Genomic DNA, 19056 nt, shown 5'->3' on the forward strand with positions numbered 1-19056 from the left:
TTGCATAACCTTTCTGGTGCTCATTATCTCGTCTAGTGTGGCCCGAGCTACCCGTGTTCTCCACAAAAAAAAAGAAGAAGAATGAAACAAGCTTCAGGAATAATTTGAAAATACCAATTTACCACCTCTGCACTGAACATGGAAGATGACAAGGGGTGGGGTGGGGTGACGGGAAATGACTTGTTGTAATATACAAAGTGAAACTTGCACTGTTTCATTTTGAACACGCTAGAAGATGCCGGCGCTCCTTGCCAGGAGACCCCAAAGCGGCCATGCTGAGCTTCTGTACACGTGGAGCGGCGTCTCAGAGAGTGGTGAAGGGAAAAAAGCACCTTCTGTTTTTGGTGTTCCTTATCACCTGCGAGTAGTGTCGAGTGTGCTGCTGGCGTGGTTTATCACATGCGGTTCCACTACCTTGCACACTGGGCTATTTTCAGGCAGTGAGAGCGGCACAACTCTCAACAGGAACCTCCAAAAGGCTTCCTTTAGTTCCACACTGCGCTCAAGAGCTGACAATATACTACCTTTTTTTTTCCTGTTATCTACCAGCGCCACAGCAGCGCACTCATTTTTTTATTTTTTATTTTTGGGAAGACACTTATCTTTACGTTCATGCTACACTACTTTATTCGACATGCGCTATCATTTCACTATGCACCCTTTTTTCCCCCCACCCTTTTTTTGGACGTACAACATAATTTGCTTGGTAGATGCACGAAGATGATACTTGAACTCTCGTTGTGGGAGGGGCGGTCGTTTCATGCTTTATCTGTCTTTTTTCGTTGTTTATGATCAATGAAAGCTGGCACTCGCCCTCCAACATGAGAAAATCAGGATGTGTGATTGTGACTAACATGGTATAAAGTAAAAGCTCTTCTTCCTATTCCCAGTTTAGTCACAACTTCCCCATTATTCCTGAGACACCGCAGGCCAGTGGTGGTGGTTCCCTTTGCCTCACAGAGGTCAGGGCCCGTTTCAGCTGCCATGAGGGGGACGAAACTCGCACAGATCATCCACAGAGCTTCCTTAATGCAGGCAACACATTAAGCGCCCGCTCTGCAGGCCAGCAGGGGTGGTTCCCGTTGCCTCACAGAGGTCAGGGCCTGTTTCAGCCGCCGCAAGGTGGACGAAACTCTCACGGGGGCCACACAGACCATCCACAGAGCTTCCTGAGTACAGTCAATGGTGTACATTTATTGACTTTTGCACTGAGGATGTCATAAACGACACACATAGAGACACACGTGGCCTGCTTTTGGTTTCCCAAGACTCCAAGCATGCAACTCAAAGCCGGCACCCTCCTTGTTCAGGGGCGTCCATGACTTTGGAAGCGTAGCTACGTGGATGCAGGAGAGTTTTGCTCCTGATAACATCCGTTCCCCGGTGTGTGTCGTCGGGCTGATTCTAGCCCTGACTTAGATCATTGCAGCGAGGTCCTTTACCTCGTCGCCTTTGCTGCCTCGACTGGATTTTTGCAACATGTTGCTTCGCTGTATTCTGAAGCCTCGCCGTAGGTTCCTCTAATATTTGCTGTGTCATTTCTGCAGCGCAGCTTAAATGCTTCTAACGCACCGAAGATGTTTCGGTTCACCTATCTGCTCGGCAGAAAGACGTGAGTTTTGGTGTTTTGGGGTTTTTTTTGTTTCAATGTGCTGACAGGTAGCGGATGAACAGATTGGTACTTAGACTAAAAGACGTGATCTGGAGAGAGGAGCCAAGAGCAAACGCGCCGTGATCCGATCCCATCAGTTACCGCATTTCGGTTTCTTCCCCTCCCTCCGCGTCTATCAGTAAAAACAAACCATACCGAAAGCCCGTTTCAGTTACAGGCTGTTTTATAATTCCTTGTCTGTGCTTCCCTTTCTGTCACTTCTCCATAATTCTTGGTATTTCAGTTAGACAGGCCCTCTTTCAGAAGGTTCCCCTTTTCCATGGATTCCTATGTTTCGCGATTTCCACTTCTTCCTCTTCAGTTGTACAAACAGAGGTAGGGGCATGGGGAAATCGGGCAGCCACCATGACATGCAAACCACAGCCAAGTAGTTGTGGGATGTCGAGTTCTGTGAAACATTGCTAAAGCAACAAAAGCTGGGGTAGGAAAAGAGAGACCGGGCAGTTTGACTTCTCTTTTCAGACGAGCTTGGGAACATACGAAGCAATTGAATTCAGATGAGCTTGGCATTAGCAAGACTTTCCAACAAAGAGATAAATAGGTAGCCACCCTGCCATGCATGTTATATTCGACCGCTTCAAGAAAACTAAACTTGATGTTTTCGAGGTAATTCTTATCTCGAACTTAGATTAGCATATTTTTTTCTAGATAAGAATGCATGTAATAGTAAACCCCCCCCCCCAAAAAAAACATCCAAAATATGTGTGTACATGAGCATGCATGTGCATGTGTGCATGGTTGTGTATGTGCATGTGTTCGTCATACTTTTCTGGTCTGATATACGCGGCAGCCATCCCTAGACTCTGGTCTCACACTGTTTCCTGTCTCTCTGTTTCCTGTTGATCTTGCTGTCATTTGCTTTACAAACGTGTGACGTTGTGAGATGCTGTCTGCATCCCCCCCCCCCACCACCTTCCATCGCTTACATCTTTAAAAAGGAAGACATGCTATCCACCTCTGTATCCTAAAGTAATATACTCTGGCTTAGAAAACCCCAAGTTAACTTAGAAAGTAGACCCGGTGTGTGCCGGGTGATCTTACGCTGTGAATTTTTTTGCGGTTCTAAAATGTCATCCCAGAAAACACTCTTGTACTACAACAGGTGTACTTTTTTTTAATTGTTCTTTACATAATGACCACATATTCAAAAGTATATTCTCAATATGGGACAGTCTTATTATATACTGAGCTGAATTTGGCATTGAAAAATTCTAGTGATGATGCAAGTTAATACTAATACATCCAGTCTCTGCTACTACAACAACAACAGCACATAGAGAGTAAATACTCATAAAAATTGATTGATTGACTGATTGATTGATTGAAAATGACTCAATGACTAACATATTGACAAATGACGAACATGTAGATCAAAGTTTAATGCTTGCCATGGGTAAACTGCTTGAAATTAAGATTCGATCAAATTGAGGCCAACACGATTTTCATCACGTGGATTTTTAAAATCCCGATCACAGCTAAAGGCTTGGCGCTCACCAGTCTAGTCTTAAGCAGACTGCAGCTCACGAAATGAAAGTGACAGAGACACACCTTCTGGTGGAGTCATCTGTAAAGCAATCATAAATTCCTGTGTGGTGATATATCATATAACTGCAGAAGCATGCTCGTATTCTAAACAGTGGCCCACTGCCCTCTTTTCCAGCCTGTAATATTAAAGTTGAGGCTCGCAGTGATGAGGAGAATGGGCTGGCCTGTGAGGTGCATGGCGAGGAGGAGGAGTGTGCGGAAGACTTGCGCGTGCTCGATGCCTCGGGTGCCAAAGTGAACGGCTCGCAGGCAGGCCCTGAGTCCAAGGCCTTCTCTTCGGCCGGGGGTATCCGCCTGCCCAACGGGAAGCTCAAGTGCGATATCTGTGGGATAGTTTGCATTGGCCCCAATGTGCTGATGGTGCACAAGCGAAGCCACACTGGTAAGCCATCTGCGATATTCACTCCCCCTTCCTTTGCACCCATGTTCACTGTCAGTGTGGTTAAGGGAGTCTTTGAGTTGTAGGGCGCTAGGGGTTTAGAAACTAGGTGTCTGCTGTGGCCGTTTCCGTTTCATGTCTCTTCTTATTTTCAGGTTTTATCCCCTCTCCCTGCAAAAAAAAAAAAAAAAAACTTTTCCTAAGTTAAACCTGTAATGCTAAAAAAAAATGCACTGCATGTGCTGCTGCATTCATTTCACTTGAAATAGTAAATGATTGTATTAAGGTGGTTAATTGCATTAAGAGAAGCAGCATATGATGCACATCCATCTGGAAGATCTGTAACCGTATGTTGAGAGACTGCCCCTGCAGTAAAGCCTGCATGTGGAGTCTAAAGAATTAATCCAAAATGTCAGAGTAATCTGGTTAAACTGAGACGGAAGAATTAAAGTGAGTTGGTCTCATTAATCAAGCTAGTGACTGACAATACTTCTCTATGCAGTCACACTTTTTTCGACTTGTAGTCATGTTGGCATCATATCCACGCAATTGGCTGTATAAAGACCTCCCCGCGATGCGTGAAATAGACTTTGAGAGCATCATTAGCAACGATTATTGTTCTCCGAATGATTTAGAGTCATCAAATGGCAAGTAACAGCGGAGGGGTTTAGGCCAAAACACACGCGCTTACTTGAGAAACAGGATATCGGCAGCAATTAAGAGGAAACTCCACGAAATGACAATTATCGGAGTGTCAAAAAGTTCTGCAAATTTCAAAATTGATATTCTATTGTGCTGAATCCAAACCAGTGGTGGGGAACATTTTTGAAAAAGGCACTTAACTGTCAAGCTTTAGAAACTAATGAAACCCAAAATGGAAGAAAGGAACACTAGACTAATGTAAATGTAAAAAGGAATGTACAATAAAAGATATAATGAACTGCCTCCTATTTAAATAGAAAATATTCTGTGGCGAGTCTTTGCTCCTGAAATGCATTTTTAATGAGTTTCCTTTTTTATATATTTTTGCTGCTTCACTGGTGACTCTTATTTTATGGGGGGGGGGGGCTTTTGAAAAAAAAAGCCATATTAGAGCGTTCTCACAGAATGCCACAACACTCGGAGAGGCTGGATATTGGTTTATTCCAAACGCGCTGATCAGGAAGACTGGCTCTCAACACAAAGTGTTTCCTTTGCTTTATTCAAATGAGACTGAATTTGCATCGTGATATGCCGCCCTTATTTTAGAGACGAAGAAGAGGAAAAAATGAGATTTTCAGATCAAATTGACCCAGGCAATGGTGCATTACGGAGCTGGCAGGCTGAGTCTGAAAGGCTCTTGTTCGATCAGAGCGCCAGAGCTCGGTGGGGCAGGGGGAGCATGGAGAAATGGAGTGCCACTCTGCTGTGAAACCCCTCCCAGCCTCTCTGATTATTGCCCCCCCCCCCGGGCTGCTCCATCATCACCAGTCTTGCGGTGTTACGGGATCCATGTAGAATGGTGACACCCCCCCCCCCCGCCACTGCCTCCATCACCACATCCATGCAGCAGTGGCCCATTCCTGCATTCGCAGAGTAAAATTAAGACAGAGGCCGTTGACAGGAGTCAAACATGATAAGTTTTGAAGACGATGGCGTGGCGAAGCAGTACCTTAGATCTGATAGGGGTGCACTTTTCGAGCTGAATGACGTGACACATAAACGACATAGTAACAAAATCGGACAGCAGGAAGGATGACAGCAATTTATCCTTAAATCAAGACAGTGTAGTGCAACGTGTTTCTCTCTCTCTCTCTCTCTCTCTCTCTCTCTCTCTCTCTCTCTCTCTCTCTCTCTCTCTCTCACTCTCTTTTTAAAGGAGTTTCCATCTTCCTCAGAGCAATTTTTGTTGTTGTTGTTTTGTTTGTATGTCACATGATAATTTCTTATTTACTGTTCAAATGAATCCATCTTGACTCCAACTAGACTACCAGTTTTGTGCAGGAACCAGCTCTAACTGTAGATTACCAGCTGTAATAGCCTTCTCATATTTTGCACCATGGCACCGTGTGGGATCCTACTCCTTTACAATGACGGGCGCGTGCATCTGCTCTCTGTCCTTGTCCCTCAGGAGAACGGCCATTTCAGTGCAGCCAGTGCGGCGCCTCGTTCACCCAGAAGGGCAACCTGCTGCGTCACATCAAGCTGCACTCTGGAGAGAAGCCCTTCAAGTGTCACCTGTGCAGCTACGCCTGCCGCAGGAGGGATGCCCTCACCGGTCACTTGCGAACCCACTCCGGTAAGTATATTACCCCTCAGCTCACCCGGACTGAAACGTATGGAAATGCACTCTTTGGATAAAAGTGGTCTAAAAGACATGCTGCGTTATGTGGCGCACAGGAGACAAGGGGGAAGTAGATATGGTGTCACTTTTTTTTCCTCTCTCATCACCTTCAGCTGGACGGCTAAGCTGCCGTGTTTTGCAGAAGTCCCTCACTGATGAAATATCTAGGGCTTATCAGCACCGCTCACACATGTATAGTTTGTTTGTGTGTGTGTGTGCATGTCAGAAATATACACAGCACTTTTGCACCATTCTCCAGACCGGTTGCCTCGTTAGACATGCACACTGCCCTTATCGTACTGCATCCATGTATGAATTGCTCTTGTCACTGACGTAAAATGATCTGTTTTAGTTGGAAAACCCCACAAGTGTGCGTACTGTGGTCGGAGTTACAAACAGCGCAGCTCTCTGGAGGAGCACAAGGAGCGATGTCACAACTACCTCCAGTGCATGGGGTTGCAGAACAGCCTCTACAAAGGTTGGTGCTTAGCGAGATGCACATCTCGTCTCCGCCCACACTGATGACCTATTTTACCCTTAGCACAGGGCTCGCTCTGCATGCCTTACCGGAGTAGCCGGGCTGAAAATGTTGCAATTGCACAATGCTCCTGCAGGTCAGACCAAATATTCATGTCCTTTGTCAAGTAAATATGTAGAAAGGTAAATGGATCATTTGTGTAATGATGCTCGTAGAGAAGCTCTGTAAATGATTGGAAATAACCGCACTACCAAAATAAATAAATAAATAAATAAATAAAGACGAGCTTATCAAGGTATTTTGTTGTAGGTCCCAAGATATTACGTGCAAAACTTCCTTACCTCTCTGGCAGACTTCATCGCTGGTTTCAAGAAAATGCACTTGTTTCATAACAGGACTGTTGTTTCCCCAAGAGCATTTGCTCCAAATGTGATCTTCAAATATATTTCTTATTTTAAGATTTATTTTCCTATTTAGTGACAATTCCTTATAACAAGTCCTACAATCATGAAACAAGCACACTTAATAGAAACAGGCTTTATCTGCAGGTGGGGTTCCCAGCAATATGTTGAAAGAAGCATTATGAGGCTAAAAACAAGATGAAATACCTTGATAGCTCGCCTTTTCTTGCAGTGTGCGGCGGGTGTGATAGCGATGGAGCAAATTTAATTTGCTTTCTGTCATTTCGACTCTAAACCCGCTGTTCGTCCATTATTACTCCCTAGCAAGAAACACAATTAACCCTTTCATTGACTGATGGTTAGATACTTCATTTCAAGGGCCGGCGTGGTAAGTTTTGGGTCCTAGGTAAGAGACAAATAACTGTGCTATCTTTAAACATGTGCAAATAACACAATTATGGACCAGAGGCTAGAGTCATGTCAGAATAGTCTGCTCTGTGCCCAGTAAATAATAACACGGGCAATAGTTAACAACAACAACAACAAAAAAGACCCTCTCACACCAAAAAACAAAACAAAACATAATTTTGAACAGATCAAACTTAAAAGATTTTGACTCTGAAATCTACTTTTCTGTCTTGCTTTCCAGTAGTAAAGGAGGAAAGCAGCCAGAAAGAGCAGAGGGAAGACTTAAGCCAGACGGGATCTGACAGAGCCTTGGTGCTAGACAGACTAGCTAATAATGTAGCTAAGCGTAAAAGCACTATGCCACAGAAGTTTGTGGGTAAGGGTTAAAGTATACTTCCTTTGTATACCAACAATGCAATGCCTTTTTTTTCTTTTTTTAATTTTTGTTTTTTTTTGTTGCTGAAAATAGGTCAGGCTACAGCGTTGCATTCTACTTTACGGCTCTGCAGACTGCATGGAGTTCAGCATTAAAAAGCTGCAGCTACTGTAGATGTAGTTTCTACAGCAGTTTCTAATTTGTGCTTTGTGTTTCTTTGCTCTCATCACGTTTGGTGATATGTCTTTGCAGTTGTTTTCAGTTTATTTGAGCTCCTAGAGAGATTTCTTTCAGGATAACCCTTGTTGCTGTCACAGCATTATCTGGAAGTAAAACTGCATTAACTAATTCAAAGATGGAGGGGTGCAAGGGAGCTCGTCACTGAGTAGATCTAGAGGACCAAGTGTTACGTCAGACTGGTGAAAGCACAGGCTTTGGGTTGAGTTTTATGAGTTGAGTGTGACCCTCACGTTTACCCCCTCTCCCTCTTTGCCATGCAGGTGACAAGCGTCTGTCAGATCTCTCCTTCGAAGGAGGAGCTGGGGAGATGATACAGCCCCTCGTCATTGACCAGGCCATCAACAGCGCCATCAGTTACCTCGGGGCCGAGTCTCTGCGGCCGCTAGTGCAGACTTCCCCGGCCTCCTCCGACGTGGCCCTGAGCTCTATGTTCCCCCTGCATAAACCCGGGTCCGACGGCCACGCAGGGATCCCCCAAAACCTGTCGGCCAAGGACAGCGCAGCCGAGAACCTGCTCCTGCTCTCCAAGTCCAAGTCGGCCTCCAGCGAGAAGGACGGCTCGCCGAGCCACAGTGGCCAGGACTCCACCGACACGGAGAGCAACAACGAGGAGCGCCCGGCCGGGGGACCCTCCGGTCTCATCTACCTGACCAACCACATCAACGCCGGGGTCCGAAACGGCGTGCTGCCCCTGGTGAAGGAGGAGCATCAGAGGCAGTACGAGGCCATCCGCGCCAGCATGGAGATGGCCTCCGAGGGCTTCAAGGTGATGACCGCCGACGGGGAGCAGGTGAGGGCCTATCGGTGTGAACACTGCCGCATTCTCTTCCTGGACCACGTCATGTACACCATTCACATGGGCTGCCACGGCTTCAGAGACCCCTTCGAGTGCAACCTTTGCGGCCACCGTAGCCAGGACCGATACGAGTTCTCCTCTCATATGACGCGAGGGGAGCACCGCTAACGAGCAGCGCCGGGGCTTGGTAGAGTAAAGGAGATGTTCATCATATCAGAGAGACAGAGAGACAGACATACACACATGTGCACATACACACACACACGCACACACTCAACACATCCAAATGGAGTGAATTCATGTGAATACATATTGTAAAATACACTGTTGATCTCTGAAAATTGTGGTTTTTATACAAAGTATGCATGTTTGTAGAGTACAGATAAAAAAAACAAAAAACATATCTGATTCATTAGAGAGAATTAACTCGTTTATTTTCATTTTCATTTCAGTTCCCCATGTTCAGGGGTATTATTCAGGGTATTATTTTTTTTCATGGAAGCATCTGCAGCCCGTTAAAGACAAAACGACAGAGTTTCTGTGTGTCAGTAAGGGTGGGGGTCTGACTCGTCCGTGCACCGCTGGCTCCTGTACAAAGTGTATAAATGCATCTCCTCTTTTTGATACCCAGGCAGCAGATTTCTTTCCAGCGTTTCGAAGTCAAACAAAAGGCCTCTTCGTCCCTACTTCACCGTACCTGCATGGCGACATGTCAGGAGGTTGGGGTTTATTTTGCAGCAATGCAGGTAAACGCCGATGAGCGTTGGATATTGAACACACCCGTCAGGACTTTTGCAGTTGACTGCAGATTTCTCAAAACCCGTTAGAGAGATCCGGCTCCTCGCAAGGTTCAGACCCGTGATTACATTTGAGGAAAAAAAAAAAAAGGATTTTATTTTATTTATACCACAGTGGCATACCTGTCCGTTTTCCTATTTATTGCAGTTGTTTGGTGTTTATATCCGTGGAGTAGTTAAACTGCATCCTTTCACTCTCTCCCCCCACTGTATTAACCGAGTCTGAGGTTAAAACACGACTGCTGCTGGAAGCCTTTTATGATTGTTTGTTCGTTTGTTTTGATTGACAGAAAAAAAGTGTTCCTGTTTCTCATTTTATACCCGATGACTGAAGAAAAAAAAACCCAATTGAGCTGTATGAAGGTTGAAGGGAATTTTATGCTTGCAAAATATCAATAAAAGGTATTTTACATAGACGCCGAGAGAGCGTTATCTTTCATCAGAACTGTGTGTGGTGTTCATTAACCCACAGGCGCGTCCGTAAACCCGAGGAGCGTTTCGGAGCAGAAGATGAACGGGTGGTAATGGACAGCCTTGCCTTTTTTATGAACGTAAACTAAAACAAGCAACTTCTAACCCACCAACGCACGCCCACATCACTATATGCGCAGACATTTATTCAAATTAACGTGCAAGGCGTTGAGTTTGCTGGATGGTATGACTCAGTTATCACTTGCTAATTTCATGTTAAGTAATATTTATTCATAATTATTGTTAATTTCTCCACACATTTTGATCAGCCCCAGCAAACTGGTTTACGAAGTTGATGGGAAGTCCTGTATTGTTCTGCTTTTTAATGTTTTAATACCCTCAAGTGATGCCGTTAAACTGTATGAAATAATTAATTCACCCGTCAGTCAACTTGCTGCTTACTCCCACCTGTCAAGGCACAGCCCAGGCCCAGTGAATGACTGGCACTTGTATTCTCTGCAGGAAAAAAGAAAAGAAAAACAAAAACATTTACGTTAAAAAAAAAATCATTTTGCCTCTTGAAATACCGAGTTTATCTGAAGAACAAATTGACGGACCAGGTGACGGCAGGCTGGAATTTGACGCGGAGGTTTTCCAGTTTACAGTGGACACACACACACGCTGACTCTAAAAGCTGGTTTTACGGTGTCCTTTTCATTTGAACCACCTATATTTCACGTCACACCCAGCCCATATCATATACCATGCACTCTGCACACACACACACACACACACACACACACACACACACACACACACACACACACACACACACACACACACACACACACACACACACACACACACACACACACACACACACACACACACACACAAACATGCAAGTCTGCACCAAACGTGTCCATCCACTAAGTGCAGGGTGCAAACCATGGCAGGTCTTCTGGGGAGGCGCTCGCTCTGCCACGAGAAAATCATTTCCAGTGTTCCTGCTGCAGATTTCAACACTGATATCACTGCAAAGAATGTCAGAATTATGACAAAATTTAGCATGGTCAAGTAAGAAAATTCCCAAAACAAGGAAAGATAACCTGCCAGTGCAGTGCAGTGAGCTGGGTCAACTATAGGTGAAATTTGTTGAAACCAGAGGAAAAGTCCTGTTTACCTGAAAGACCAGACATCTTGGAACAGGTTATCCTCTCGAGTCTGGAGCATAACTTGTCATGCAATTATTAGACAAAAACTACTCACAACAGTTCTCCACGAAAAGCTCTCTTATTTTGCTTCTAAAAATACTCACCTTTGAGAAGAACAACATTTAAAAAAGGTAGTCAGGAAATTATGATAAATTACCTTACACGGTTCCTGGATGAGTAAATGATTCGTGAAACACGATGAAAAGCTATTTCTGTGTGACTTGCTCAGATGGACCCAGTGTGATGCTGTGATGCAGTTTTACAGCCTCCTCCTCCTTATCATACATTTTTGCTTATTTGGGGAGGGCGGCGCGGTGATGCAGTGGTTAGCGCGGTCGCCTCACAGCAAGAAGGTCCAGGGTTCGAGCCACGAGGTAGTCCAACCTTGAGGGTTGTTCTGGGTCGCCCTCTGTGTGGAGTTTGCATGCTCTCCCCGTGTTTGCGTGGGTTTCCTCTGGGGGCTCCGGTTTCCTCCCACAGTCCAAAGACATGTAAATCAGGTGAATCAGCCGTACTAAAACTGTCCCTAGGTGTGAATGTGTGTGTGTGTGTGTGTATGTGTGTGTGTATGTGTATGTGTGTGTGTGTGTGTGTGTGTGCCCTGTGACGGTCTGGCGGCCTGTCTAGGGTGTCTCCCCGCCTGCTGCCCAATGACTGCTGGGATAGGCTCCAGCATCCCCACAACCCTGAGAGAAGGATAAGCGTTTTTGATAATGGATGAATGGATGGATGCAGAAGGGGGGTGCTTAAAGGTCATTTAAGACCATACCCCCCCCCCACACACACACACACATACACACACACACACACACACACACCTACACATAGTATAATTTGGACCATTCGTAAATGACAGCACACACAGTGCACACCAAGAAGTGACAGCCACAAATGGGGATGGGGGTCTTGTGGGGGGGGGGGGGGTGTTATACGTGCATGCTGAGCTCCACCAGGACCAGGTACCATGAGAGGTGAGCAGGCGGACGGTGAGGTCTCCTCAGAGGGGGAAGGAGAGCTGGGACGGAGCGGATCAGGCTAGCGGAGCATGAGACCGGGGCCGGGGCTCAGAGGGCCAGGCCAGTCTGGAGAGGGACATGGGTTGGGGTTGGGGGGTTGGGGTTGGGGGGGGGGGGGGGCTCATCAGCGTTGTGCACAGTGACAGCCGCGTCCAGATGGCTGCTGTGCGATTTCGGTAGAAACAGGAAACAGCTGTGGCCAGCGCTGAGCCCCTACGCTTCACTGGGACCTAAAGAGGGAGGAGGGGAGGGGAGGGGAGGGTATTTGCATGAGAGGGATAATCTGGCCAACCAACTCGGGCCCTGCCAGAATCCCAAATCTCACTTCCCCTTTCAGCCAGCCGACTGAAATACTCCGCCACTTAAAGAATCACAGTTAACCAAGTCCAGTTGTGCTGCGGCCCAAAACAAACAAACAAACAAACAAACAAACAAACAAACAAACAAACAAACAAAATAAAAACTCTTGCCTTTACTCGACCTAAACTGAATTAAGTGCAATTTAATGGTTTTTCTTCGCCCAGATAAGATGTTGTTGATGACAAGCTGGTTGATCTGCTTGGTGTTGTAGCGTTGTTTCTCACCAGGGGGGCTGGCTGGCTCCTCTGACAGGACCAGGGACTTGACCGTGAATAAATTCACACAGGCTCCCGTTCAGAATGATCACACGATTGCCCACTGCCCTTCTTGGCTTTTATAGGTTTGGCTTCAGATGACTGAACTTTGCTTTGGTATGCAAGTTTGGTGTCTTGGAGCCTCCGTCCGTGACTCTCAGAGAAATGGTAAAAAAAAAAAACCGGTAAGAGATGGTAAATGGACTGTATTCATACGGCGCGTTTCTAGTCTGCCGACCACCCAAATGGCTTTACAGCGTACGCCTCACATTCACCCATTCACACACACACATCCGTGCACTGATGGTGGAGGCTGCCATGCACGGCGCCAACCTGCTCATCAGCAGCAGTTAAGGGTTCAGCGTCTTGCTCAAGGACACTTCGACACGCTCAGACCAAGCACCCGGGCCTCATATCTGTCCTTTGTATGCAGTGGATGAGTTGCAAAAAAAAAATAAGGTGTCTGGTTGGGACACTCATCCTGATGGTGGATGGATGGATGGATGGATGGATGGATGGATGGATGGGGGGGGGGCGTTAAAACACACAATCACCTTTCAAACTGTAGCCTATACAGATTCTTAACCATGGAAGATTTTCTTACACCAGATTTAAAATAATATTCAAAAACTGCGCAGCATTTACACATCATGTTTTCTAGCAATTCTAAACTCACCATCACACTTTTGACTGTGTTAAGAATTCATTTCACTACAGTATTCACACAGAACATTATTATACTATACCACACACTTCAAGTACAAATAAGACACGCTGCTGTGTATCACACTGGTGGGACTTGATCTCAGTAGACGTACTGACGCTCCACGACGAAGGTGTCGTGTCACACAGAGCCGTTAATCCACAGGGGAGGGGAAGGGAAAGTGGCCGTTTTACACAAAGACTTGGTTTTGGTCAATTTATGTAACAGGGGCGAGGCATCGTCCCCCTGTACCCCCCCCCCCTTCTGGGCTCCATCATGTGGCTTCAGCCTCTCATTTATTTCTTAACTGCTGTATGCATACCTGGAGCTGTCCCTCTGGAAAGGTCTGCTCCGTCTTACACGAGTCCGAGGGGAGTCGAGGTTCGAGGCCCCGCCGACGCCCCGCTGCAAACGCCGCCGTGCAGGGCCGACGGTGCACCACACTGACCGCACTGTAGTTTATGATCTTCAGCTGACCACAAGAAAAGGGGTCAGAACCCCGATTAACGAATAGGACTCAGTTAATGCACATAACTTCTTCTAAGATGAGACCAAATGAGTTTTGGATCGCTGTGGTAAACTAAAGGGGCGTTGCAGAGATTGTCTAAAAAGACAATGTGGGCCCTTTGCTGTGGCCCGGTGGTCGACATCGCCAGTAAAAAATCAATTCGAATCATTATTTTAGACGTTGCACAAGTGTTAAAGGGTTAATATGTACAATAAAGTATTATTTGGGATGTCTCCATGGTGTCAGTTAGGGAAAGTAAAGGTTGCACAATTCTATGAAAAGCGTGAGACACGTTAACAACTTGCTTAGTTGTTTAAAACAAGACTTCAAAAAAAGAGACAAATGGTGACCACAGGATCTCATATGTGACCACAATATCGGTCTTGCGCAGTCCCAGAGTAAAAGTTATGAGCTTACAGCATATGGTGCGGTTGTCACGATGTCCTCTGTGGCCGTGCCGTGGTGCCAGCAGCAGAGGAATCCCGTGCATCTGTCCCGGTGCAGCTGTGAGGACTCCTGGTGTTCAGACCGGCTCCCGCCGGCCCCGGCGGGGATGTGCCACCACTTCCATCGCTGGCTAACTCAACAAAGTTTCGACGCTGCGGCCAACCACACAGGCCTAAAATATTAATCAGGGACTGGACAAAAAGATGAAAAATAAATGAACGCCCTTTTTCATGGCCTTCCAGCTTTTCGAAAGATTGTTTCATGAAAATTACATGACAATTTCATTTCATGTGTGCGCAATCTATAATCGTCTCCTTCAGCGCAACAGAACTCGGCCGAAAAGGGTGCCGATGGCCGAGACCGAACGTCCCTGCTGCCTCCACAGTTATCAACAGAAGTACCAGCTGGAGGTGGGAGAAAAGGGCTGTGTGGAGATGATGGGAAAGGGGCAGTCAAAGGACTTAATGAGTCCAAACTGAGTCAAATCCTTAAGACTATAAACAAAATTACAGACATTTCTTAGCTCACCATTATTGTTGATAAAATAGCCTAATGTAATGATGTGTTGTGTAAAAAAATGTTTTTTTTTGAGCAACACTTTTCTTTATTTTATCCACTGCTGTCTTAATCGCCAACAGGAAAGTGGGTCGGAGCAAAAAACACGTTTTTTTGTCATGAGGCTCAGGATGCTGTCAGTGTTGCCTAACTTCCTGATTGGCACATCCAGCTTCATTTCAGGAACATTTCAGGACTATTAAAATGGTGTGTATATATATATATATATCCACAACTCTGCCTTCTTAGTGACACCACACTGCTGCCATTATGAGCAAACCTCGTAGACTTCCTGGGGCCTACTGAGAAAACCCTGCAGCACATTAATAATATATTCTCAGTTGCAATGCTCTGTTCTGACAGAAGGGGAAGTGGTTTAGAGTGGAGCACTTCAGCAATCCTCTTTTATTAGGAACAACTGAAAAATTAGGATATCCAATAAAGAGACACTTTTGTAAACTAACAAACTTTATTTAAAGATGTAACAACGATCATGCAAGCGAAACTGCAGAATGGGATAAATACCGAGACTGCAAAAAATATCAATCCTGAGGATTTAATTTAACAGGACACCCATGTCCATCCCATTGATGTTTTTTTTTATTTTGGGTTTCAAAGATATCATCACAGGCAGAAAACCGGTTCACTTAAGTGTGGCCCAAAGTTCACATGACACCTTTACTGAGACCATGATCGGGCTACGCAGCTTCACCTTCAGCCAGCAGAGCGAGCTGGACACGCATGTGGAAACTCAGAAACAGCCAGTTAAGTTTGTTACAGAATTTAACAGCGCCACCATTGTTCAAATCAGTGAAAGTCACTGGCTTTGTGTTTGTATGGCCCGCTTTCTGAACAGCACCCAGAGGAAAAAATAAATTTGCTGACGTGTCGGTAACTCAGATTGATCGCTGCTGTTAAGATGCACAGTGTTGCGTTTGATATCCACACAGAATCACAAAGAAGCCCTTTGAGAAACAGTTAAATGGTATTCTTTGTATTATAAACTCTTGCAAATGGGAGGAAAATATTGATGGAATATGCAACACACTGGGGAACCCTGCTTTGTCTCTGTAATTTTATGGATCATAACTGAAAAAAGCCCTCTACTATGCAACCAATGACTCCCCACTAAGTGCATGCATGCACACGTGCACACACACAAGTCCATAAGCATGAATAATAACCAAAGTTTTAACAAAAATTCTGTGGAAATAAAAAAATATGAAAAACAAATAAAAGACAATTAACTCATATATATATATATATATATATATATATATATATATATATATAGAGAGAGAGAGAGAGAGAGAGAGAGAGATATAGCTAGATGAACAGTACATAAATGTTTTTCTTGCGCATGCCGACAAAACATCGACTATGAAAAGAAGTGGTGAGAAGACTGTCTATGCAGGTGCCAGGTTCAACAGCCACACCCGAAAGTCTTGTTCCACTCCTCAAACAGCTCCAAGTCTTTGGATGAGACACTGGGGCGGACAGTCTTCAGGGCCTCCTCGAAATCACCGTAGAGGATCGGGCGCAGCTGATCGTGGGTGATGGTGGTTATGTCGCTGAGCTGAATACTGCGGATGGGCCCCAGTGCCGCCTCTCGACATAGCTGCGTCATATCAGCTCCTGAAAAGCCCTCGGTGCCTGTGACGATGCTCTCCAGCTCCTCCTCTCTGAGCTTGTGCTTCTCGCAAACCATGAGATTAACAACTATCTGCTTTCGGGCGGCTGCCTCGGGGAGAGGGATGTATAACCTCTTGGCCAGGCGGCGCCGGGCTGCCTCGTCAATCTCCTGAGGCCGGTTGGTGGCGCCGACCACCAGGATACGGTCCTCCGCCGCGGTGGCGGCCCCGTCTAGCTGAACCAGAAACTCTGTCTTTATACGTCGGGATGAGTCATGCTCCCCGTCTGTCCGTTGAGACAACAGGGAATCGATCTCATCAATGAAAATAACCGCTGGCTGGTGGCAGCGGGCAATGGCAAACAGTGCTCGCACCATTTTCTCTCCCTCACCCACCCACTTGGAAGTGAGCGATGAAGCACTGATGCTGAAAAAGGTGGCACCGGACTGACACGCTATACACTTTCCTATTAGTGTTTTGCCAGTTCCTGGAGGCCCAAAGAGGAGAATGCCTTTTGGTGGTCCACGCAGACCAGTGAAGATGTCAGGTCTGAGCATGGGCCAAACTACTATCTCCTTTATAGTAACCTTGGCAAACTCCAGGCCGGCGATGTCATCCCAGGCTACAGGAGGCCCATGGTCCATGATCTCACTCATGATCAACTCGACTATCTTGGGCTCAAAGTTTTTCAGACGTTCATCCAGGAACTGAGGCTCTTGGGCATAGCTGTGGCCAGCTCCGCTTTCCTCATCCTCCTGTCTTGGTATGGGGGACACAAATTTAGAGAAGGTCCCTCGAGGCCTGTTGGTGCCTAAAGATTTCTTCACGGCTGCTGCCAGCCCAGGGGTCTGACTTCTCTGGGGCTGGTGGGAGTGTTTTTTCTGTTGATTGATGATAAACTGATCCCGTGCCGTTTTGAAGGTGCCACCAGCTCGTAGCTCTGGCCTTGTTTGACCTTCATATGCTCCCCTGCTGCTGTCTTCATATGGATTGCAAAAATTCTTCCTCTTAATGGAATTCGAGGTAATGAAAGTTGACTGCGTGGCACCAGCAGGGCCTGGGTTTCCCTGAGGAGGAACTGAGGAAGTGTGGCCAAACAAAGCTTGTACCCGTGGGGAGGGGCAGGGGAATGAACTAAGATTACTGGAAACCCCCTCAGAACTAATCAGTCCCTCTGTAACACCACCCAGCGGAGTAGTGCATTCACCAGTGGTGCCGTTACACTTCTTTTTGGGCAATGGGGGTGCTGGATATTTGAATAATGAAGGCATGGCCTTTACTCCAGTGGCAGGGATAGAAAGGGAGTTTCCTCTGCTCTCTTGTCCAACAGATATGTTAACATCTGCTTGTGCCACCAGGGAGCCCTCTCCCCCTGTCCCTGCCCGAATCATCTTCTGCACGCACGGCAGCTCCAGTACGCTCTCCACGGTCAGAGAGGACTCCCATTTGTCGCTGTAGTTCTTCTGACTGCGGGCCAGGTGCAGGGCACTCTCTGCATAGTTGTTGAGCCCTTCGCGAGGGTTGTCTGAGTCGAGAATTGAAGCGTAGCGCTCAGAGTAGGTCCTGAACAGGCTGGCCATGCCGGCCTGAGAGAGCTGGGAGTTTGCCCATGCATACTGAATGGAGAGGATGTGTGCCCGATAGGCGTCTGCCTTCTGTTCAGGTGTACAGGTGCCAGATGAAATGTCAAAGGACCTCCTCTGCCACTCGTCCAGGTGTGCGTCACTCATGCCTGGCCTGGTCCAGCCTGTTGAAGAAGGGACAGGATTCATTAAACATATATGACCAAGCAGGCGCCGAGGGGCAGACGCACAATGCGCATTACCGATATGTAAAAAGTTGAATTTGCATACAGTTGAATGGCAATTAGAAATGTGATTGCGTCAGACGACGCGTATTGTACAGGCAGCGTATGAGAGAAGAGGCGTTCATCTTTAGCATACTAAAGTTGATGTCGCTACATAAGACATAATCGGGGCATACTAACTGACAAATTAGTTCGCAACTTCACACGCTACCGTTTATAAGCACCGTTTTTTTGTGTGGAATTTGTGTATTTTACCCCCCCCCCAAAAAAACAACAACAAACCAACACTCACCCCCAGCTTCCCGCCAGCCTCTTGTCTATGAAGTGAGTGTAGGGACCAGTCCCAATTCGTTCTTTGAAATCTCGCGTTACAACCTTTAACAATATTTTAAATGCGTTATCAGTTTAGCCAGCTGTATACGTCAATTACGTTAAAATAGCCGACCCGAAGCCTTAACTACTTGATAAAACAGCGAAAAGAAATATCACAAGTAGCAAAAGCGTACGCGGAAAAATATAGCTGAAACAAAACGGGACGGATGTCGTTATCGAGCACACATTGGAAGTGCTCCATTTATGCCCCAGGTTCGCCCAGATGGCGGGGCTTGCTTGAGTTTACCCATTTCCCCGCGTTACAGTTGACGCAACAAATACGAGTTTAGCTCTTTTTCGAACTTGGCGTGTCGCTTTAGATTACCTCTATAAACTTTAACACGTTCAGTTTTAACAGCGTCC

The 19056-nt window shown here is 46.2% G+C and overlaps 2 protein-coding genes across 5 annotated transcripts in view; one reads left to right on the plus strand and one right to left on the minus strand.

Moving 5' to 3' along the window:
* ikzf1 (IKAROS family zinc finger 1 (Ikaros)) overlaps window positions 1-9794 on the plus strand; it is a 17478-nt gene extending 7684 nt beyond the window's left edge. Inside the window, exons 4-8 of one of the 4 annotated variants that reach the window (XM_056291336.1) lie at window positions 3333-3599; window positions 5707-5874; window positions 6272-6397; window positions 7448-7582; window positions 8083-9794. In XM_056291336.1, coding sequence (XP_056147311.1) covers window positions 3333-3599; window positions 5707-5874; window positions 6272-6397; window positions 7448-7582; window positions 8083-8786 — 1400 coding nt within the window. In that variant the 3' untranslated portion in view covers window positions 8787-9794. The remainder of the gene's footprint in view (window positions 1-3332; window positions 3600-5706; window positions 5875-6271; window positions 6398-7447; window positions 7583-8082) is intronic. The other 3 variants (XM_056291337.1, XM_056291335.1, XM_056291338.1) reach the window with 3 other exon arrangements.
* Window positions 9795-15341: 5547 nt separating this feature from the next.
* Window positions 15342-18978, minus strand: fignl1 (fidgetin-like 1). The gene is made up of 2 exons (XM_056292056.1): window positions 18614-18978; window positions 15342-18261 (listed from the first exon to the last, which is right to left on the minus strand). Exon 2 carries the CDS (start codon window positions 18242-18244, stop codon window positions 16307-16309), a length of 1938 nt encoding a protein of 645 aa, XP_056148031.1. The 5' UTR covers window positions 18245-18261; window positions 18614-18978; the 3' UTR covers window positions 15342-16306.
* Between the last annotated feature and the right edge of the window lie 78 nt (window positions 18979-19056).

This window comes from Lampris incognitus, chromosome 13, assembly GCF_029633865.1.
Source record: "Lampris incognitus isolate fLamInc1 chromosome 13, fLamInc1.hap2, whole genome shotgun sequence".
Taxonomy (NCBI): Eukaryota; Metazoa; Chordata; class Actinopteri; order Lampriformes; family Lampridae; genus Lampris; species Lampris incognitus.